At 44.1% G+C, this 23,068-nt stretch overlaps 1 protein-coding gene across 3 annotated transcripts in view; it reads right to left on the bottom strand.

Moving 5' to 3' along the window:
• Positions 1–309: 309 nt before the first annotated feature.
• The window catches only part of CMTM8 (CKLF like MARVEL transmembrane domain containing 8), a 127,337-nt gene continuing 104,578 nt past the window's right edge, over positions 310–23,068 (bottom strand). For 2 of the 3 annotated variants that reach the window (XM_017887686.1, XM_017887687.1), the window contains 3 exons: positions 13,040–13,213; positions 2,662–2,778; positions 310–746 (listed from right to left, as the gene is read on the bottom strand). In XM_017887686.1, coding sequence (XP_017743175.1) covers positions 663–746; positions 2,662–2,778; positions 13,040–13,213 — 375 coding nt within the window. In that variant the 3' untranslated portion in view covers positions 310–662. The remainder of the gene's footprint in view (positions 747–2,661; positions 2,779–13,039; positions 13,214–23,068) is intronic. The other variant, XM_017887688.1, reaches the window with a different exon arrangement.

Raw genomic sequence — 23,068 nt, 5'->3', positions numbered from 1 at the left:
GTCAGTCACTGCACTTAGTAGCATAACTTCCCATGAGCTTATCACTGATGTCCAAGGCCAGGTCTGAATAGGTGTTTTCTGGGGCAACCTGTTAGCATATGAAAATCATGAACACTGATGGATGATCCCCAGAACTGGGGAGATGAATCTCCTGCCTCTTTGCCCTGGGACTATGGATAAGTGTCTCCTGACAATATCATACCATGCAGCCCTGTGAAGAGGGAGACTTCCCAGCCTCCCGCCAGCCTTGACAGCCTAGCCTCTGGCTTCAACAGTAGGTCTCCTTTCTCCAATCAAACACAACATTAGTTGGGATTTTGCAACATTTAATCAAAAAAGAATCTGGCATCTTAAAAGTTAGGTTTACAAACTTGATACATTCTCGATATTAGCAATTTATCTATTTAAACATTGTCTAAGAAAATACGATCTATGAAGACATTAATACATTAATAAGATACTTAAGAGTTCATTATAAGCTACAACACTGTGCAAATAAGTATCCAGTTTAATTGTGACAAACCACAATTTGTGAGCAAATTTAAGAATATAAAAAACATTAATTAGTTAAATACAATTCTCTGGGAATATACACTATACCTACAGCTGTTTTTACAGTGAGAGTCTTCCTTTTTTTCCCTTTTAATTATCAAAATGGTAAATCACTGTATGGTCCTGGATCTCCATGCTATAAAACTGAAATATGTATTTCCAGCGTAGCAGATGGTGACCAGGAAGGCAAAGAACTGGAGAAAACAAAGCATAATAGAAGTGGGGGTTAGGGCACATCCTCATTTTAGGGCACATCCTAATTAGCAAAAGTTATCATTTCACCTCCACTGAATCATGCACTCACTACCTTCTCTTGATACCAGGCTTTGTCATCTAAAACTACTTTATTGGTTCAATTACTATCCTTCTCAAATGATTTCTGGCTATGCTGTTTTTATTTTGGAGAACATCTGAAAGCCTGTAGTTTTGCTCAAATAACCTCAGGGAATTCACTTAGGAGTGAATGCACCGGCAGTGCATCTGAGAAAAGTATATCATTTCTAATTTAGCACAGACAATCTAGGTCCAGGGTACAATCTCGGATTGCTACAGTGTCAGTTCACATAAATGAGTCGAGTGGGCCAGAGTAAGCAATAAGCCCACATGGTATGTGTGGTGTGAACAGGGAGGAGGAAAATGCAGGCCCTTCTTAATTAATGGGGCAGCGTCCACCCAGTTCTAGTCCATTCTTGCTATGTGTTAACTTGAGCCCAGTCTTGATGAAGCTTGTGATTTTTAATGTCACCGGCATCCACGTGCTCTACTTTTATTTTATTTTGTTTTTTTGAGAGGGAGTTTCGCTCTTGTTGCCCAGGCTGGAGTGCAATGGCGTGATCTCGGCTCACTGCAACCTCTGCCTCCCGGGTTCAAGCGATTCTCCTGCCTCAGCCTCCCAAGTAGCTGGGATTACAGGTGCCCACCACCACTCCTGGCTCATTTTTTTGTATTTTTAGTAGAGATGGGGTTTCACCATGTTGGCCAGGCTGGCCTTGAACTCCTGACCTCAGGTGATCCACCCGCCTAAGCCTCCCAAAGTGCTGGGATTACAGGCATGTGCCACTGTGCCCAACCAATCTACTTTTAAATAGAGATCTTCAAATAGAAATAAAAGTAAAGAATATGATGAACCCTCATGTACCATCAATCAGCTTTGACATAATCATTCTGGCACTTCTGTCTAACTGCCTCCCCTCCTCCCCTGATAGGCTTCTTTTGGAGATGGGTTATTTTAAGGCCAATCTCAGAGAGATTCTTAATACCAGTATTTTCTTTTTAATTAGAAAATAATACACACTTATGGTTTAAAATGCAAACAGAAGTATATAAATTAAAAAGTAAGGTCAGGTGCGGTGGCTCACACCTGTAATTCCAGCACTTTGGGAGGCCAAGGCTGGAAGATCACTTGAGCCCAGATCCAGACCAGCCTGTGCAACATAGTGAGACTTAGTCTCTACAGAAAGTTAAAACATTAGTTGGGCATGGTGTTGCAGATTCTAGTCCCAGCTATTCAGGAGGCTGAGGTAGAAGGATGGCTCAAGCCGAGGAGTTCCATGTTGCAGTAAGCTATAATTATGCCACTGCACTCCAGCCTGGGTGATGCAGCAAGACCCCTTCTCTAAAAAATAAAAAAGAAAAGAAAAGAAAAGTAGAAGTTCCTCATCCCACTCCCCTCATTTCCCAATCCCATTCTCTAGAAGGAACCTCTACTGGTATATATTTTTCTAGGCATTCTCAATGCATAAACAAATGTTTTCACTTTAAAAAAAAACTAAATGGAATCATATTCTGTTCATTTTCTGCAACCTTCCCCCACTTAATAAATTATAGGCAGTAGAATTATTCTTAGCATGCTTTAAATTCTCCCTTGAATCCTTATCTTGTTCCAGTCATTCAGCATTCACTCAAGCAGTCTCCCAGCCCTTTCCCACTTCAGGCCAGGAGGGCCCCTGCCCCCTGCCAGTTTTAGATATTTTCAAACCAATAAGCCAATTACTAATTTGTCACTACTGCAAGCACTGCTTTTTCCTGCAGATGACTCTGTCCTCCCCAGCCCCAAGCAAGGCTTGGAGAGGGAAGAGGAGGCTCATGTGGGGATGGAGGGCTACTCACCGATGAGGCCGCCCAGCTGTTGAAGTTGTGACTGTCCCTCTCAGGGGAGACGGAAGATGCATCTACAACAGCGGCAGAGAGGTACAAGACGAAGGCACTGCCGTTAAAGCACAGGCCCTGGGGGGACACAGGGGCAGAGTGTTTAGGGAGAGCGGAGGGTCTGCACATCTCTGGACTTCAGAAGTGACCAGGGCTGTACCTCTGGTGTGGGAAGGGGCCCAAGTGGGACACCTGTGGGAGGGTGGGAGACAAGGCGGTGGGAAGGCAGCTCTCAGGGCCTTGGGGAGGCAGCAAGTGCGAGAGGAGAGGGTTTTCCGGCAGCTCATACCAGATGCCACCCCCTGCCCCCACAAGACACTGAGACTGCATGCCGCCCCTTCAGTCATTTTGCTTCTTTGGTTTGCTCCTGAGCCTCATCTCATCCAGATGTCAGCCGAGCTGACACTGTCTGAGGATGGCAGGCAGCAGTGGTGCCCACTCAGTGGGCTCAGCCTCAGCCCCTGGCCCTCAGCAGCAGTTGTCCTTGCATGTGTCCCTGACATAGAGGTGCAATAGAGTGCCCCCCAAAACAGACCCAGCTGATTCCCTAACCCCCTGTTCCAAACAGGGAGGGATATTTAAGTGAGCTTCTCTGTCCTAGCTGTAAGTTCTTAAAAAGGCGGTTATAGACACTATTACAGCCCTTTGGGAACTAATGTCACCCTTGGCTTCACCTTATTTTTTCCTGTTTTTAGAGAAGATATGTAAGTCCCGGTAGGTATTTGGTTTTCAGTTATGTCTGAACTCTAAGAAACCATACTCTGAACCACGCAAAGCTGGGTCCTGCCTGAACAGGGGAGGGGTGGTGGTGAGGTGAAACCAGAGCAGAAACCAACTGCGGGGGAAGGGGGATGCCTCTCAAGGAGCGGGCCCCTCTGTGGTCTAACATCTTTCCCTCGGTAACTTGGAGACAGAGGAAGGGGTAGGGGAAAGGGAGGAAGCAATCTGTTTCTTCTCAGAGAAGAAAAAGGTACATAGAATTTTCCCACTGCAGGCCCTAGCATTGTGGCAGAGGTTGTATGTCCTTGTCACCACCTCCACCTGTGCTCACATTGTCCCCGGGTCAGGGCACTTAACCTTTAAGATAAGGGCTTCATCACAGTCAGACCCAGGGTCAGGCTGCCGAAACTGTCCCCTAAGAAGCCCTGGTCTCACTGAATGACTCATTAGGATTGTTGGTTGTTTTTTTGTTTACTTTTTGGTCTAGAAACACATCTGTGCATTAACACAGAAGCTCTTCCTGGTATTTTTCCCCCTTATCACCTCTTAGAATATAGAGTTACGCACATTTAGTATTTGCCAAGCCATTTAGTCTTGTCTCACCACTAATACTTCATAATTTAACTTTTTCCCTATTGATGGGCATTTCAATGTTGCTAATTTTTCTAGGATTACAAATGCTACTGCAGTGAACATCTTTGAGGATATGTTTCAGGGCTCTCATGCATGTCTAGTTCTTTATACAAGGAAAGAATGAGAATGAATGAAAGAGAATTCAGGGAAAGCTCAACCTGGCCAGAACTGCCCTGATGTCCTGGGCCTTGTGCATGAACCCATGTGGATGAGAGGGGCAGAGAGAAGATGGGGGTAAGAAAGACTCTCTGAGTCTAGGGCCTGTGAACATGCAATGACCCCATCTCTCAGTAAGTATGGCCCATTTTTCTGAACTCTAGAGAAACAACAAACTGCTATTTCCCCTGGAAAGAAATGGGGAAGGGGAAGAAGGTTGGTAGAGACGTGAGTAGAAGGCAGGGGCATTCTCCCGCTGTGCACCCCCCACACTGGGGGCTCCACCAGGTTATTAGAAGCCTCTCTCAGGCACTATCTCACAGTGCCTAACTTTGTGACTTCCCTAGTCTTGTTTAACACTCCCAAAAGTAAACATGTCCAGGGGAATGCCTGGGTTGGAGGAAATGTAGTGAAAATAAGTGGAGAGATGAAAGAAAAGAGAAGAGCAAAGAAACCAGGATCATCATAAAGGTTAAAAAAAGAAATCTGGGCTACAGAAGTGAAGGAAGGATACGTGAAGCTTCAGAGGGCTCTAGAATGTCACTGAGCTTCATAGAAACATGAGGTCTTGTTGCTATAGAGAAATAGGCCCTGGATCAGAGAGTCTTCAAGTTGAAAAACCTTATAGCTCCTCCAACTGAAATGCCAGTTCCCTGGGCCATGGTGAAAGAGAGCTACAAGGACAATATAGTAACTTAAAATTTCCGCTGGGTGCAGTGGCTCACACCTGTAATCCCAGCACTTTGGGAGGCCGAGGCGAGTGGATCACCTGAGAGGTCAGGAGTTTGAGACCAGCCTGGCCAACAGGGTGAAGCCCCATCTGTACTAAATATACAAAAATTAGCCGAGCATGGTGACAGGCACCTGTAATCCCAGCTCCTCGGGAGGCTGAGTCTTGAGAATCACTTGAACCTGGGAGGGGAGGTTGCAGTGAGCCCAGATCATGCCACTGCATTCCTGCCTAGGTGACAGAGTGAGACTCCGTCTCAAAAACAAAAACAAACAAAAAACCCAAAAGGTTTCCAACTTCTCTTTTTGGAGGAAGGTAGGAGAGAGAAGTCTACTGTTTTCTGAAAGTCAATCCCTCCTTGGTGTAAAAATGTTCTCTCTCTTTTTTTTTTCTTCCTCAAATACTGGCTTATTTTTTACCCAGCTATGCATAGTGCTTGTGGACATATTAAGATAAATGTCAGGTCTCAAGATAATGGAAAGAAGCCCTGAGATAACAGACAGTTAGTAAGTTTGGCTGTGGTGACATGGCCCAAGATGGTGGCTTAGGAAAGAGAGTTCACTCCTATCTAAGGCGTAGGCAGCCAGAGCTGGTCTGGCAGCCTCAGGGTGACAGGGACACAGGCTCCATCCGCAATACCTGGTCATCTCTAGGGTCTCACCATTCTCCACATGGCCCAGGAGGTGTCCCACTACCACAGCAGAGTCCCAGCGGCTAGGAAGGGGAGGTGGGGGAGGAGAAAAGCAGCAGCCTCACTTTAGGGCCATGAACCTCCTCTCAGCTGGAACTCAGTCCCAGGGCCCAGCCAGTGGCAGAGTGGCCAAGGCTCAACGGAAACTTCTATTACTACAGAAGAAAACAGATACTGGGGGATAATGAGCAGCTCCTGTCCCTGGTGTTACTCTAATCAGACAGCTAAGAAGGCAAGATTTTCAGGCATCTGACATTGGGTCCTCAAGAGTTTAAAGACACAGCTACCTAGCTTCACCATCTGGCATACCCAAACTGCCGAAAATTTAAGTGAACAGTTGGGAAGGATGTCTCCCCTGGAGCTTCACCTGCCTTTCTTTTTAGCATGTATTTAAATATCCCTCTTATTAGTATAATCAGCATTGTACACATCTTTTCCATCGGAGTCCATTTCTTTTCTCTCTCTCTTTTTTTTATTTTTTGAGACAGAATCTCACTCTGTCACCTAGGCTGACTGCAGTAGCGTGATCTTGGCTCACTGCGACCTCTGCCTCTTGGGTTCAAGTGATTCTCGTGCCTCGGCCTCGCGAGTAGCTGGGACTACAGGCGTGTGCCACCGCACCCAGCTAATTTTTTTGTATTTTTAGTAGAGATGGGGTTTCACCGGGTTAACCAAGATGGTCTCAATCTCCTGACCTCATGATCTGCCTGCCTCGGCCTCCCAAAGTGCTTGGATCACAGGCGTGAGCCACTGCGCCCAGCCTAATTTTTATTTTTAGTAGAGACAGGTCTTGCTATGTTGCCCAGGCTGGTCTTGAACTCCTGGGCGTAAGTGAACCTCCTGCCTTGGCATCTTAAAGTGCTGGGATTACAAGGCGTGGGCCACTGCACCTGGCCCAGAGTTCATTTCTTAAGGGTGGTAGGGATGTCCTCTTCACCTGCGGCTTGCTTCTCCGGCTCTCTAGTCCCTATTACCACACATTAGTAGAAGAGACACTCATGCTTGACAGAAAATTGGGTCTGGGCAAAGGCTGAGAAAAAGGTATAGGCTGATGCTGGATAAGAATCCCCTTTTCCCTCCCCGCCTTGTCTACAAGGAGCTAGTAAAGGAACTCAGTGCTACTAAAAGTGCAGGAGTGGTATCAGCACTGTCTGGAAATCTGTCAGAAAAGCATGTTCTCAGGCCCTACGCCAGACACACTGAATCAGGTCTGTTGGGAATGTCCATGTAGGTTTCATCTAAAAAGCTATATTTTGAATCCACAACCAAAAAAGAAAGAAGGAAGATATAATAAGCAACCAGAAGAAGGGCTGCTGGATACAGGAGATGGGCCAGTAGCGCTCACAGCTATGTGGCTTTGGGCAAATAACCTCTTTAGCTGTTTCATCTGTGGCAGAGCTGCTGGCTGTCCCCTGCTATGTTTCTCTCTTTTCATATGGTAACAAAGTTACCATATAAAAAGCACATGGCCCCCTAAAAATTCCACCTTCCAGCCTCCTTTGGAAGGAGATGTGGTCGGGTGACCACCTTTAGGCTAACAGAATGTAAGCAGATGTAACATATGCAACGTCAACACTATGCCTTAAAGGGAAGAAGTGTGCCCTCCATTGCCCACTTTTTACCTTCTCTCCCCCTGACTAGGATGTAGATGTGGTGGCAGGTGCTGAAGCTGCCACCTTGGACCACAGGCCAACTGTTAAAGATGGCAGAGACGCAAGAAAGGAGGAACCTGGGGCATGGGCAATCTTATAGAACGGGTGACTTACCTCGGGACTATCACAGGAGAGAGAAATAAGTTTTAAACCAATGCTATTTTGGACCTCTCTTATAGGGATTAAACCTACCATCAAACTGATTGTACTCCATTTACAAAATGGGAAAAACTATACAAATCTCACCCATCTCAAAGGAGACCATATTGCTAAAGAGTTGTGTAAACTATAAAGTATACACTGTAACTTACTTTTCTTATTCCTGTTTAAGGATTGTATCAGCTAGAGGCCAGAGGCAGTCATTTAGAACCTGACTGTGCCCGTCAGGCTAAGGCATTTGGATTGACTGGTTAAGAGGAGACAGGAAGACTCAGTGGATCCTGATTATAACGTGATCCCACCAGGTGACAGCAGGGACTGAGGCCTGTAGGTTCAGGCAGGCTGGCTGGAGACAGTGCCAACAGGAAGGTCTCATTTTCTGACTCTCAGCCCCTGCTAATAAGTCATGTGCTCAGTTCTGGCACCATCATTAGTAGAAGGGTCTCTTGGAAGATTTGTAATAGCAAATGGTGCTCTTTAGAGCTGCTGTGCTGAAAAGACTGCCAAGACCCAACATCTGGGCTGGCACTTCCTGCTCAGGATGGCACAGTGGAAATGGCTACTTCCAGGGGCAAGAGAAACTGGAACATTTGTGTATACTGGGAGCCAAACAGACGCCAAGGTTCACAATTGTGGTTGGTATTAGAAGACCTGCATTCCATTCCTGGCTCTCAAGCATCCTCTCAGTGTCCCAGTTTCTTCATCTGCAAAATGGAAATAATGCATTCTATCTTTGCAGAGTTACTATAAGGATTAAATAAAATGATATAAAATATAAAGGACCCAGTGTGACATCTGGCACACAGCATGTACTTAAGAAACAGTAACTGCTGGCCAGGTGCAGTGGCTCACGCCTGTAATCTCAACACTTTGGGAGGCCAAGGTGGGCAGAGTACCTGAGGTCAGGAGTTCAAGACCAGCCTGGCTAACATGGTGAAACCCTGTCTCTACTAAAAAAATACAAAAATTAGCTGGGTGTGGTGGTGGGCATCTGTAATCCCAGATACTCAGGAGGCTGAAGCAGGAGAATTGTTTGAATCTGGGAGGCGGAGGGTGCAGTGAGCTGAGAATGCACCACTGTACTCCAGCCTGGGCAATAAAGCAAGACTCCATCTCCAAAAAAACAAAAAGAAAAAGAAATAGTAGCTGCTTTTACTGGTAAAGGGAGACAAACGCCCCTGCTCTCTGGAGCTCACAAGGCTTGCAGTGAGGTCAGCAGGATGAGCTACAGAGAACGAATCCTCAGGAAACACATGTGTGTAGACCCTAGTGCTTGGTGCTATGAAGAAGGCAAATTTTATTGCTTTGACCTTTTAGCTTAAATCAGATTTGTTGGAAAACCTATCCAAGCCTTCCTGAATAAATGGTATCATAACAGTTGTGGCCCAGGAGCTTAGAGGCACCAGTAGGAACCAGCTGTGGTTCTTGCTGCATATTAAAAATGGATATAGGTCACTTTCTACCTCCCTAGACATATTAAGGGAATGCGCTATTGTTAAGATAAGATTCCAATGCAAAGTTCACGCCTTATCAATGGAGGCACTACATGCGAGATTATAAAACTCTGGTTTCTGCAGTGGTCTCCCAGACAAGTTCCCAGGGGACTAAAACCAAGTCTACCAATCCCTTCTCTGCAATCTTAGATTCCCTAAATCCTCTGAAAAGCAGAGTAAATTCAAAAGTCATTTGGCAGTAAAAGCTGACCTGAGCTGACATAGGAGCAATGTGGTCCTCATTATCCCTCTTAGCAGGAAAATCCACGTGTTCTTGCAGAAACATGAATTTGTCTCATTACAGTGCAGTCCCAGACTCAGGGGTACATGTCACATATTGACATAAATGCACCAAATTACCTTATTACCTTTCTAAAATTTGGGAAAAAAAAAAAAAACCTCTTAGGCCGGGCATGATGGCTCACGCCTGTAATCCCAGCACTTTGAGACTGAGGCAGGTGGAGCACCTGAGTTTGGGAGTTTGAGACCAACCTGACCAACATGGAGAAACCCCATCTCTACTAAAAATACAAAATTAGCCGGGCGTGGTGGCGCATGCCTGTAATCCCAGCTACTCGAGAGGCTGAGGCAGGAGAATTGCTTGAACCCGGGAGGTAGAGGTTGCAGTGAACCGAGATTGCACCACTGCACTCCAGCGTGGGCAACAAGAGTGAAACTCCGTCTCAAAAAAAACAAAACAAACTCTTAATTCACATCTGACCCAAAGGTTTTGACTCAGGGATTATGGATCTATATTTTTAAACCAGTATTTCCCACACTTTAGATGCCTAAGAATTATCTGGAAATCTTGTCATAATAGAGATTCTAAAGCCCTCTACAGAATTTCTGATTCAGTCAGTACAAATCAGAATTAGAGTAGGGCCTAACATTCTGTGTTCTTAATAATCTCCCAGTGATGCTGCTGGTCCAGGGACCACACTTTGAGTAGCAAGAGTTTAGGCAGTCCAGTTCGGCACCAGGAGCCTGTCAGCTGCCTCAGCACAAAGTCCCAGCCTGACACTCGCTACGCTCCTGATTTGTGCTGGGACATGACAATTGGGCTGGGATCTGAATCCCCCACAGGCTGTTCTGTAAGAGATTCTATGGGTAGTAGAAAATATGGAAGTTTAGTCAGAGTCTTTAGTTGTTAATAGATGGAAACTTTTTCCAGTCTCCACTCTGGATATTTGGTTAACACCATGTACCCAACTCACAAATGCTTTAAGAAGTTACAAAGGTGTATTTATTTGTAACAGTAAACATAAACTCCAACCAGAAGTCAGACATGTTTGACCTGTAGCTTCTGCCAGCAGCAAATGAATTTTAAGAATATGGCTGTAAGCGTTTTAAAATCGGGAGTTCACACCAAAGCCCAGATTTCTAGATTGCCTTAGAAAACAAACAGAATATTTAGCAATCCTGGGAGTACATTTCCAGCTTATTTATTTGTGAAGTGAGAATATTCTCAAGTTGTTTAAGATGCTAAGAAAGTGTGTCTGGGTGGCAAGGTTCAATACCATGCCGAGTTTACTCACTTGTACGACCTGACTGGTGCCTCACACATGTGAGTGTGCAACCCCTGACCTGGAGGCTGACAGCCTTGCTTAAGGGGGATAAATGATTAAACCCTTCTAAAGGGACTAGGAGTCCTGGTTTCCTGGTGTCTGGTTGCAGTTCTTACCTACACTCAAGCAGAGGAGGCCTGGAGCAGGATGAGATCAGAAAAAAAGTGCAGATGGAAGTCAAGAGATGTGGACCCCTGCTGTGTGTAAATCTGTGCAAAGTCACAAGACTCCAAACCTCAGTTTCCTTATCTATAAAATGGGGACATACCTTATGATAATAAATTCTGATAATGCAAATCAAAGCATTTTAAAACTAGGGGTGCCGGAAGAAGGCATTGTTAATATTCTTTTTAAAATCCCATTAAAGGCAATATTTTGAAATTTTTAATGTAATAAATCAGTGAAGGAGTTTTAAGCTTGGAGAAGAGAAAGACTATATATGATCTAGACAAGAGGTCAGTAAACGATGGCTTGTGGGTCTAATCTGGCCCACCACTAGTTTTGCTTTGTTTTTTTGAGACAGAGTCTCACTCTGTCACCCAAACTGGAGTGCGGTGGCAGGATCTCAGCTCATTACAACCTCTACCTCCTGGGTTCAAGCGATTCTCCTGCCTCACCCTCCCGAGTAGCTGGGATTACAGGCATGCACCACCACACCAGGATAATTTTTGTATTTATAGTAGAGACAGGATTTCGCCACGTTGGCCAGGCTGGTCTCAAACCCCTGACCTCAGGTGTCTACCCAAAATGCTAAGATTACAGGCGTGAGCCACCATGCCCAGCCACCATCAGTTTTTGTAAATAAAGTTTTACCTGAATACAGCCATGCTCACTCATTTACAAATTGCCTATGGCTTCTCTCAATGCTGCAGGCAGAGTTGAGTGGCTGGGCCATGGGAGTATAGCCCAAGACGACTACAATACTTACTATCTGGTCCTTTACAAAGACAGCATGCCAATTGCTGATCTAGATAACATACTAGAAATTGAGACTCAGGCAAAAGGGGAAACAAGGGTACTGTCCATTCCTCCATCCCAACAATTTGCTCTCCTACTACACTGTCCAAGTTCCTCTTTCAAGTTCACAGGCACTTTCTTCAAGACCCACCCTAGAACACAACTTTCTCCAAAATGGCATTCCTTCAATTCCAACCAACTTTGATTATTCCCTCATCCTGTGTTTCTGTAGTTACTATTACTTCAAGGTGCTAACTGTTTTTGAATCCAGCATCTAAACAAGTCTTTCCCTCCTGATGCCCACCTGAGGCAGCAAAACAACAGTTCTAACAAGGCTGCTTCCACCACCCTAGACAGTGATTAAGCACCTTGTTTGGAATCACTTTTCAAACTTGCAACACTTTCTTGAAAACCTTAATAAAGAGTCCTTACTTTTGGATTTGGGGAAATGGTCAAAAATTAGTCAAACCGCTTTGTGAAATAAAATAAGACTTGTTTTCCTCGGGGACTTAGCTTAGCAACACAGAAAGAACAAAGCCAGGTGCCTTTTGAACAATGATAGTGTTGTCTGAAAGTCTGCCAACTTAACTTAGTCTATAACTACAAATAGACTATATTTCAAATTTGGTTCATAAGTCAGTTATTTGGAATTAAATATTTTTTATCACATATTGGTTGAAAACAGACAAAAAAATAGTATCACTGGAGAGCTCTGTTTTATACATAAACACATGTGGTAACACTGGAATTTCTTTCGTAAATCATTTAGCTACTTTGAATTTCCCAACCAGATTGTCAATGCTCTTAAGGCAAGGAGAACCCACCTTCCATCTCTGCGAATCCACTTAGGATGTGTGCGTTCGATCTCCAGGATGAAGCTAAATGTCACTTCCTCTCTGAAGAGTTCCCAGCCATCCTAAGCTGAGGTGGCAGCCTCCATCACACTTTCTACACAGCCCCACTGCAGTGTGTGCCACAGGGTTTTGTATCTTCTCATTTTCTCATCTATTTCCCCTGGACCGCATGTTCACCATCCTGCATCCAGCATGGTGCCAGAGCCAGGATGAGAATCCAGTCATTCCTGACAATTCTCTTTTTCAAATATAGAAGAACACCCATGTGTTCTAATTTCAATTTTCATTTGCATGCTAACTCCATACACAATGTGCTCCAGCATCAAAGAGCTGTGATGTACAAAGGGTTAAGGCCACAGCCCCAGGAGAGGTTTGTAGGAAGCATGACCTGCAGAGGTTGGCGCCCTGACATATTTATTTCCAGGTGACATTGTTCACAGGGAAATAATAAAATGAGAGTCTACATGAGAGAACCTGGCTTTTCTTGATTCAGTCTTCTGAGAATTGGTTTGCAATTCTGCCTGAAAGGGATTTCTGGACCTTCTGATGTGCCCAGTTTCACACCCAGCTGTAAGCCACTTGAAAGGCAATTAGAGGATGTTGAGATTGTCTGCTGTGTCGGGTTCTCCATGGTATGGCCCACCTTTTTTGGGCAGAGAGACTAGTGGAGGACTAATGCCATCCTACCGAGCAGGCACTGGACAAGACCACCACCCACGGCTTCCTTACCACTGTTGTCCAGGGCACCTGGGGAATCCTGGTGTAGGTCATTGTTATGTAGATAATGAGGAAGAAGACGGTGAGGACCCAGTAAAATACAGCTACAAACATGACCCAGCCAAATGCGGGGACCCGGAAGTACTCAGTTCCAGCGATAAGCGTCCATACCAGCAGCCCCAGAACCTGTAAAGTGGTAGAAGCAGTGGAGAGAGGAGGGGAAAGTAGAAGATAAAGAGAAGAAGGAAGTAGGGACAAAGAAAAAAAAAATTATACAGAATGTCAATTACAACTTATTTATTTATTTATGTATTTGAGATGGAGTCTTGCTTCCGTTGCCCAGGCTGGAGTGCAGTGGTGCAATCTTGGCTCACTGCAACCTCTACCTCCCGGGTTCAAGGGATTCTCCTTCCTTAGCCTCCAGAGTAGCTAGGATTACAGGCGTGCAGAACCATGCCCAGCTAAGTCAATTACAACCTTCATGCATATACCCCCACCTTCCCCTGCCGTGACTTAAAAATATTACAGGGTTTGCAAACTCATGTGCCTACAAGTGCCAGGAAGGTAACCATGGAAGTCCAGGCAGGGATCAATAATGTCTTGTTTTAGGGGGTTCTCTTAAAATTCAGCCCTAGCTGATAGTTGTGGGCTGGTTTTGCCAGGTCTCCTCCACCCCAGGAGAACACAGAAACTTAAGCTTGTACATAATAATCTTGATTTTAAATATTAGCACTAATCAGGGGTTTTAAAACACCACTTGGTGAAAAACAACATCCATGGCTGGAATTTGCTCCCAGACTGATACTTGCCAAGGTAACAAGACTGCAGGTGCACTTGGAGGTGGTCCCTGGAGCTGATCTGCTTTCAAGGGACGAACCTCTAGGCATTCCCTGCTGTTCTCACAGATGGCCAGTAACATGTGGTCTGAGACAGCTTTCAGAAGAGAGAATGAGCAACAGCCCAGTCCAGATGTAGACACTCAGTATTTTACCACATGTTGTGCATTTACCCCAGCAATAGTCATCCAACTGCCGATGAGGAAGACCATACCCAAACAAATTAACAATACTCACTGACTAAAGGTAGGCTTCATCAAGGAAAAGGAAACAGACCTAAACTGTAGGTGTCTTGAGTCCTGGACAAAGGAAGGCTACAGCAAGGTATGCACTCACATTCTAGCACCTTCCAAGTGGACTTTATTCCTAAGTCCCAAAAAGTTGAGATGTGAACCACATGCCCAGGACACAGTAACAAGAGTCCAGGGTGGGTTCTAGCCCTGCAAGTCCTGGCTTGCTGTGTGTGACTCAGGACAAAGAATTTCATTTCTGGTTTAGCTTTCTTTGTGGTATATAAAACAAAATACTAAAGTAACTCTAATCACCAGGCTTAGAAGACAGATTTCCTTTATTTGTTTAACACAGGAGCACCTACAATATCTGGGCTTCCTGCTGTCAGGCCCCAAGGACAGTGGTATACAAATTGTACAGATCCTGCTTGTAGAGAACTAAAGTCTAGTGGAGGGAAATACCTGACAGATTATAACTGTGGCAAATGTTATGAAGAAGGTAAAGGGTATGATAAGGGTCTGTGATGGGGAATGACCTTGCTGGCAGGCACAGGAAGCATCGGAGAAGTCCAGGCTGAAGAATAACCTGAAGGCTGAAAGCACTGGCAAGACAGAAGCGGGAAGGCAACGTTATAGGCAGAGGGCACAGCGTGGACAAAGGTCTGAAGGTGGGAAGTGCTCTGCTACCTTCTAGAACCTGTAAGAATAAGCAGTAAGTTAGGATATTGGTGCAAAATGTTAGACAGCTGGGGAAGGCGAGATGATATGAGCCCAGGAGGCCTAGAGATTTTGTGCTTTATCCAAAGGGCAGTGGGAGAGTTTCAAGCAAGAGAATGTTAACACTAGGCTAGATTTTTTTTATAAAGCCACTCTGGCTGCAGGTAGAGAATGGACACGTGGAGGGGAAAGGGGGAGCAGTGGTGTGGAGACAAATTCAGAGAGCGTGCAATAATCCAAGCGGGAGAATATGAAGTCTTCAAGACCAATATGGTGGCAGTGAATATCGAGAAGTGAGTGAATTCAAGACAAATTTCAGCAGATGGGACTTTAATGGATTAGATATGGGGTTGGGGGAGGAGAAGGGAGAGGATACAATGGAATGATCCCTAGGTCTCTAGAAAGATTTCTGGAGTAGATCAGGGTTTGACTTGTTCTGTTGGAACAGTGGAAGAGGAACAGGTTGAGTGTTGTTCATGAGTTAAATTTTCAAACTACTCAGTTTGAGGTAGTTGGGGACCTTCAAACAGGGATTAGAAGAAGTGGATGTTGAAGAGAGAAGACTTCAGGCCATTCTTTAAGAAGGAAGACTTCCTGTGAAGATCTTGAAGCCATCAGACAGGTTTCCAAGGGACATGTTAAACTGCTTCCCGAGAGAAGCCACTTTCCTGGTACAGTTTGGGTGCCTGTGCCGGGGAGCAGCTAAGACTCTAAATGTTGCTGTTCCTGCTCTTTAGATTTGAGCATCAACATTCTTTTATCTGCTTGATATTAGTATATGAATTCCAGAGACAAGATGCTTAATGGAGATGTGCTTTTGTGTTTACATCTGTGGCAACAACACTTATTGAAAGTGAAGACACACAGAATGGGATATAATTCCAGAAAGCGCTAAGCCTCACACTAATGAGGTTTTTGGCCCAAATTGATTCTGACAGGTAATCTATACAATGTGTTTGACATTCTGTTGGATCAGTAAGACTGGTAACAGATGTAATCCGGCATGGCAGCGTCTGAAACATTTCAGGCTTCTTGATTGAGATAGGGTCAGAACGGCCCTTTGTGAATGATTCACATAGGAAACATAACAGTGAGTGAAGAGGCACTGTAGATGTGTTGATAGTGTCTCTCTGTGTGATCACAAGGGCTTAAGAGTTTCCATCACAAGTCTGTATCCAGCTAAACAGGCTCAACTCACAGCTCTTGGCTCTGAATGCAAAAACGTTTTTCATTATTAACACAAGTGAAGCCTGCTGTCCCGGGCTGTATTGTCTAGTTTGCTGGCTGTGGTCATCTTTTACACAAAGGCACAATATTGTTAACTGAGCCGTCTTTCAAAGAACAGGAATACTTGACACATGACCTCACAAGCAAACAAAGTAAAAAGAATGTCTCTGTCAAGAAAAGAATTGTTCTACCCAAGTGAATTTCCTAGGTAACTGAAATATATTATGAAGCAAACCTTTTATCTCCACTGTAGCCAATACTGATAAAACCACTCTTCAAAATGTTACTCATCTTCTGCTTCAAGATAAACCTAAATCTTTATTTGCTTAGACTACAAAATACTCTTTGTTTTGTTTCCTCTGATAAGCATTATAAGCATTTTTCTTTTTTTTAGGCTAAGACTTTTTTTTTTAATGGCAAAACTAACCTTTCAAAGTGATAAATGCAGGTAAAAAATTAACACAGGGCCGAGCACAGTGGCTCACACCTGTAAATCCCAGCCCTTTGGGAGGCTGAGGTGGGCAGATCACGAGGTCAAGAGATCGAGACCATCCTGGCCAACATGGTGAAACCCCGTCTCTGCTAAAATACAAAATTAGCTGGGCGTGGTGGTGCATGCCTGTAGTCCCAGCTACTCAGGAGGTTGAGGCAGGAGAATTGCTTGAACCCAGAAGGCAGAGGTTGCAGTCAGCCGAGATTGCACCACTACACTCCAGCCTGGGTGACAGAGTGAGACTCCGTCTCAAAAAAAAAAAAAAAAAAAAAAAGGCTTAGAACACATATGAACAATGGATAACTGACTTAATGACCCTGAGAAAGCTGAGTTCTAAGGTGGTTAACAGGTAAGTCAAGAAACAAATCAACTTCACTGCAAAGTCTAAAAAGAGTCAGGTAGCTCTAGGACAGAAAACGAAGGTTGAGGGTGGGAGAGGAGCGGCTAAAATAAGGAGGATTGGTGGGAAGCTGTTTGAAAGTCGCTAAGTCCTTACCCTTCGCTCTACTGCAAGCTGCTGGTTGATTGCCCCACTTCTGTCATTAGTGTAAAAGTTTATTCTCTAGATTAGGATTCCTCAGCCTCAGGCATATTGACATTTTGCGTCAATAAAATTCTTTTTTTTTTGAGGCATAGTCTCGCTCTGTCGCTCAGGCTAGAGTACAGTGGCACAATCTTGGCTCCCTGCAACCTCTGCCTCCCAGGTTCAAGTGATTCTCCTGCCTCAGCCCCCTGAGTAGCTGGGATTACAAGTTGGGATCACACCTAGCTAATTTTTGTATTTTTAGTGGAGATGGGGTTTCACCATGTTGGCCAGGCTGGTCTAGAATTCCTGACCTCCAGAGATCTGCCTGCCTTGGCCTCCCAAAGTGTTGGGATTACAGGCGTGAGCCACTGCGCCTGGCCTGGGCCAATAAAATCATTGATCTGGAGTGCTGCCCTGTGCACTGCAGGATGTGTATAGCAGCTTCCCTGTCCTCTACCTACTTGATGCCAGCAGCTGTGCTCCACCTACCCACTCTTAATGGCAATCGAAAATGTCTTTAGGAGGCAAATGTTCTTTAGGAGGCAAAATTACTTTTACCTGCAAAAAAGGTAAAACGAAATAGTCTCTGGATTGAGGGACACAGTTGAAGGTTTGAACATTACAGTGAAAACCAGGGGCTTAAATACTAAGTATTCAGTATGAACACTTCCTCATCTGTCCAATCCCTAACCTTTCCCTCTGCTTGGTCTTCATTAGCATAAGAAAAAAGACAAAGATACTGCTTTGGGGATTCCTCAACACGCAGCCCAGCCAGGTCAATCTTCAATGAAGTTCAAAGTTCATAAGCCCCATCCACATGCTCAGAGCATCCAGACAACTTTGCACTCTTGAAACAGAGGCAGATAACCAAGATTATTGGATCTATGAAGAAAGCAAAGCCTACATAACAGGGCAGAGAGTACAAACCAAAAAATAAACTGGAAGAATCTAACTTTGAAGTGGTAGAAGAAAACATTTCCCATCCCCAAAATCATCAGTATCTTAGAGAGAAAAGATATTACAAAAGTGAAAAAGGAACAGGAGGTTGCAAGAAGGACACAAAAATAGTCCTTTAAAACAAAATAGTTTTGAAATTAAAACAGAATAGTAGAAATTAAAACTCAATAGAAATGCTGCATGATAAAAATCAAGAAAACCTCCTAGAAAAGATAACAATGAAAAAGAAAAAAACAGGTGAGATAAAGTAAAAAAGTGAGAGGATGGGTTCAGAAGGTCAAACATCTGATTAATAAGTTCCAGGGGCCAGGTGAGGTGGCTCATACCTGTAATCCCAGCACTTTGGGAGGCTGAGGTGGACGAACTGCTTGAGCCTAGGAGTTCAAAACCAGCCTGGGCAACATGGCAAAACTCCATCTCTACCAAAAAAAAAAAAAGAAAAAAAACCCCAAAAATTAGCTGTGTGTGATGGCACGGGCCTGTAGTCCTAGCTACTTGGGAGACTTACGTAGGAGGATTGCTTGAGCCTAGGAGGTCAAGGCTGTAGTGAGCTGAGATCAGAGTCAGATCTTGTCTCAAAAAAAAAAAAAAAAAAAAAAAAAAGTTCCAGGAAGAGAGAGTGAAGAAAATGGAGGGAAATAAATCAACTACTCAAGAAAACTCAAATAAAATAACTCAAGGAAACTCAGAATTTATGGATGTGAATTTCTATATAAAAGGACTCCTCTAAGTACCCAGCACAGTGGATGAAATAGACCCAAATCAAGGTACATCATGAAATTTCAGAACATCAGGTACAAAGAGAAGGTTCTTTAAACCACCAGAGAACAAATAGGCTGCCTGATAAAAGAAGCAGAAACAAGAATGGCTTTTAACCTTTTCTAAAAGTAAACAGAATGTTAGAAGACAATGACCAATGATTTCAAATTACTGAAAGAAAATTATTTTGATCTAGAAATTACCTGGCAAAATGATCAATGAAGGGCAAGTGGAGAATATATTTTTTTCAGATATGTAATATCTGAAAAATTTACCTTCCATGCACTCTGTCTTAGGAATCTACTGAAGGACATGACTCACCAAAAGGAGAGCATAAAACTTTAAAAAAGGCAACATGGAATAAACCAACAAGAGAACTACAGAGAGAGGTGAAGGTCATCCCCAGGATGAAGGGAAATCCAAGCATGACAGGTGCCTCAGACATAGAAGGTAACCAGATTGGAGCAGAGTGACTCGAAAGACAGCCAAGCCACGTTACAGGCTCTCGTCACCATGCCTGATGCCATTTTACTCCCTTTTTATTGACTGAAGCTATTAGGGAACTTGCTCCATCACAATGAGGGAGGAAAGCGAGAAAGAGGACAATAAGGAAGATAAGAAAACAAGAAATTCAACCTAACAGAAAGGCAAAAGGAATTCCACAGATGACAGTGAAGGGAGGACCCCAAGAGAAATACATCCAAGATAAAAATGGGAACTCTGATTATGTGACGTGATTGGCCTTGTGGGAAACTTCACTGAGAGGCAATTGGAAAAAATGTGAGACAAAATTAGCTACAAAGCCGGGTCCTTGAGAGTACTGAGGCCCTGAGCCCCCCAGCACTTGTGTGTAAAGTCCCCGTCCCTGCCCCCTCCAAGCCCTGCCCTGCTGGACCTAACTTATTTTATCGTCACAGCTTAGTGCTATGCTGGGAGGTGGCCAAAGTACAGCCCACAATGGGCCTGTAAATAGTCTAGCCCCATCAGCGTCAGTGTGTGCTGGACCAGCCAGCCAGCTGCAGGCGAGTTGTTTCTAGAACCGGAGTCTCTATAAAGAGAGAACAAACACCAAAAACAAAACAAAACAAAACAAAAAAAACTAAACAAAAAAAGACAAAAAAAACTAAAGAAAACAAAACAAACCCACTCTATTACTAACCTTAGTAAAAACAAAATCATTGTGCACTATGATACTCAGCTCTAAATAATATTTACGTAAGGATAATAAACACAGAATATTGACTTAAATCATAAACTAATAGGCTGAGCACAGTGGCTCATACCTTGGAATCCCAGCACTTTGGATGGCTGAGGCGGGAGGATTGCTTGAGCCCAGGAGTTCAAGACCAGTCTGGGCAACATAGGAAGACTCTGTCTCTACATTAAGTAAATAAGCAAGCAAGCAAGCCAGGCATGGTGGTGCATGCCTACAGTCCCAGCTACTCAGGAGTCTGAGGTGAGAGGATTGCTTGAGCCCAGGAGGTTGAGGCTGCAATGAGCTGTGATTGTGCCACTGCATTCTAGCTTGGATGACAGAGTGAGACCCTGTCTCAAAAAAGAAAAAAAAAAAAAAAAAGGAATTATAACATGGAGAAAGGAAGCTTCAAGCATGTAGATGGTGCCACAGATCAAATGTGTGCCTCCCAAATTCATATGTTGAACCCTAAATCCCAGTGTGATGGTATCAGGAGGTAGGGCCTTTCGTAGGTAATAAGGTTTAGATGCAGTCTAAACCTCTCATGATGAGATTAGTGCCCTTATAAAAAGGGACACCAGAGAGCTTCCTCTCATGTTTTCTCCACTGATATGTACCAGAGAATGGCCATGTAAAGACACAGCAAGAAGGTGGCTGTCTGCAACCAAAGGAGAGAGCCCTTACCAGACACCTACCTGTTGTCACCTTAATCTTGGACTTTGTCTATAGCACTATTAGAAATAAATTCCTGTTGTTTAAGCCACCCAGTCTGTGGTATTTTGTTATGGCAGCCCAAGCTAAGAGAGAAGGTAACGAGAAGTGACTAGTTAACATGTAGAATTGAATCAAAAGATGGCAGCTCACATGTTATTTATAACTACAGATACAGGTAAAGCCAGAGTAGTTGTCTCTGAGGAGAAACATGGGGAGTTATGGAAGTGACAACTGCTGTTTTTCACAAGCCTTTTGGGTCTACATGTATTTGACCACCCTACTGATGTCAGTTGATTTCTAGAATTTTCTTTTTTCTTTTCTTTTTTTGAGACGGAGTTTCACTCTTGTTGCCTAGGCTGGAGTGCAATGGCATGATCTTGGTTCACTACAACCTCCACTGCCTGAGTTCAAGCCATTCTCCCGCCTCGGCCTCCCAAGTAGCTGGGACTACAGGCATGAGCCACCATGCCCCCGCTAATTTTGTATTTTTAGTAGAGACAGAGTTTCACCATGTTGGTTGGGCTGGTCGAGAACTCCCGACCTCAGGTGATCTGCCCACCTTGGCCTCCCAAAATGCTGGGATTACGGACGTGAGGCACCGTGCCCGGCCGATTTCTAGAATTTTCTGGCTAAGCCATCTGCAATAACAGCAGCTTTGGTCCTTTCAAATATTTGTATCACCTGTTTCTTTTTCCTGAGTTATTGCATTAGCTTAAATATTCAGAACAATCTTCCAGAACACAGGTGATGGTGGCAATCCTTATTTTATTCTGTTTTATCATTTTAATGTTTTACATTTTTATATGTTGTTGGTTTTTGATAGATGATGGATACCTTTTATGGAGCTGAAAGTTTCTACTTTTCAGTGACCTAAGGTTTCTTTTCCAACCTCTCCTGTGAACAGTAAGTTGATGAGCTCAATTAAATATATTCTCTGTATCTCCTTTTCAAAATTAAATACAGTAACACAGCTAAACCTTTTGATGACCCAGCATCATCACAAACATCAAATATTTCAATTGCTGCCTTGTGCTATAGAAGGAAATTGCTTGCTTCTATTTGGAATGGTACCAGAGTATGTGTGTTTTTCTATGACGAAAAGAAATTGTTTTTTTGAGACTGGTCTCATTTTGTTGTCCAGGCTGAAGTGCAGCGGCATGATCACTGCTCACTGCAGCCTCGACCTCCCTGGGCTCAGGGGATCCTCCTACCTCAGCCTTCTGAGTGGCTGGGACTACAAGCGTAAGTAGGTGAGACTATACCACCATGCTCAGGTAATTTTTTAATTTGTAGAAACGAGGTCTTGCCATGTTGCCCAGGCTGGTCTTGAACTCCTAGGCTCAAGTGATCTGCCCACCTCGGCCTCCCAAAGTGCTATTATAGGATTACAGGCATGAGTGACCATGCCCAGCCTGAAGAAATTTTTTAAATTGAAAATCAACTCATCTCTTGCAGCTCTCAGTAAGCTGATTTCAACTGCCCTCCTCTGTCCTTTGTGTGTACCCTCCTACCCCCACATCATCTGTATTCGAGTATTCTATGGACTAAGAAAACCAATGTCAGGTTTTTGTTTTTGAGACAGGGTCTTGCTCTGTCACTCAGGCTGGAGTGTAGTAGTACAATCACAGCTCACTGCAGCCTCGACCTCCTGGGCTCAAGTGATTCCCCCACCTCAGCCTCCAAAGTAGCTGGAACTACAGGTGCATGTAACCATGCCCAGCTAGGTTTTAAATTTATTGTAGAGCCAGGGTCTCACTATGTTGCCTGGGCTGATTTCGAACTCCTAGACTCAAGTGATCCTTCTGCCTCAGCCTTCCAAAGTGCTGGGATTACCGGTGTGAGCCACTGATTCTGGCACAATTTTCAACATCTTCCAGAAAGACAGTAAGTTTGTCCCTGAGGACTCCCTGTGGTAACTATGAGCTTTGTGACAGCTATTCTGCTGCTCAGAGGAATTATCTGATTGCAGTGTTAAAAAGTCTCATTTATTCAAATACCTACTGACTATTATTATGACACAGGTTTTCTAGGCACTGTTGCTGGGGCAGGAAATGCTATGTTGCTATAGGACATAAGTTGGCTGATTTAGTTTTGACTTTAGCCTTGACTGACAGGAGCACCATTATTGAAAATGTACTCTAGCCTTGAAAACAGGTAACTTTTGACAGTTAACTAGGCTAACCTAGAAGCAATGCACCAGCTGTTCCCATCTGGCTTCACTCAGGGGATGTGCATTGTTCTGGTGAGATCTCAGCATACCTCTGAAATACCTCATTAGATTTTAAATCATTTATCATACTAATTCCTTGCAATGAAGCGGCATTGGAAATCAGTGATTGCAGATTTGCTATTATGTGGCCTGCCAGAAGAGAACCAACCAATATTAC

This window comes from Rhinopithecus bieti, unplaced genomic scaffold (genome assembly GCF_001698545.2).
Source record: "Rhinopithecus bieti isolate Rb0 unplaced genomic scaffold, ASM169854v2 scaffold_17429, whole genome shotgun sequence".
Taxonomy (NCBI): Eukaryota; Metazoa; Chordata; class Mammalia; order Primates; family Cercopithecidae; genus Rhinopithecus; species Rhinopithecus bieti.
Note: the sequence above shows the minus strand (reverse complement) of the source record. Positions and strands in the feature narration are given on the sequence as shown.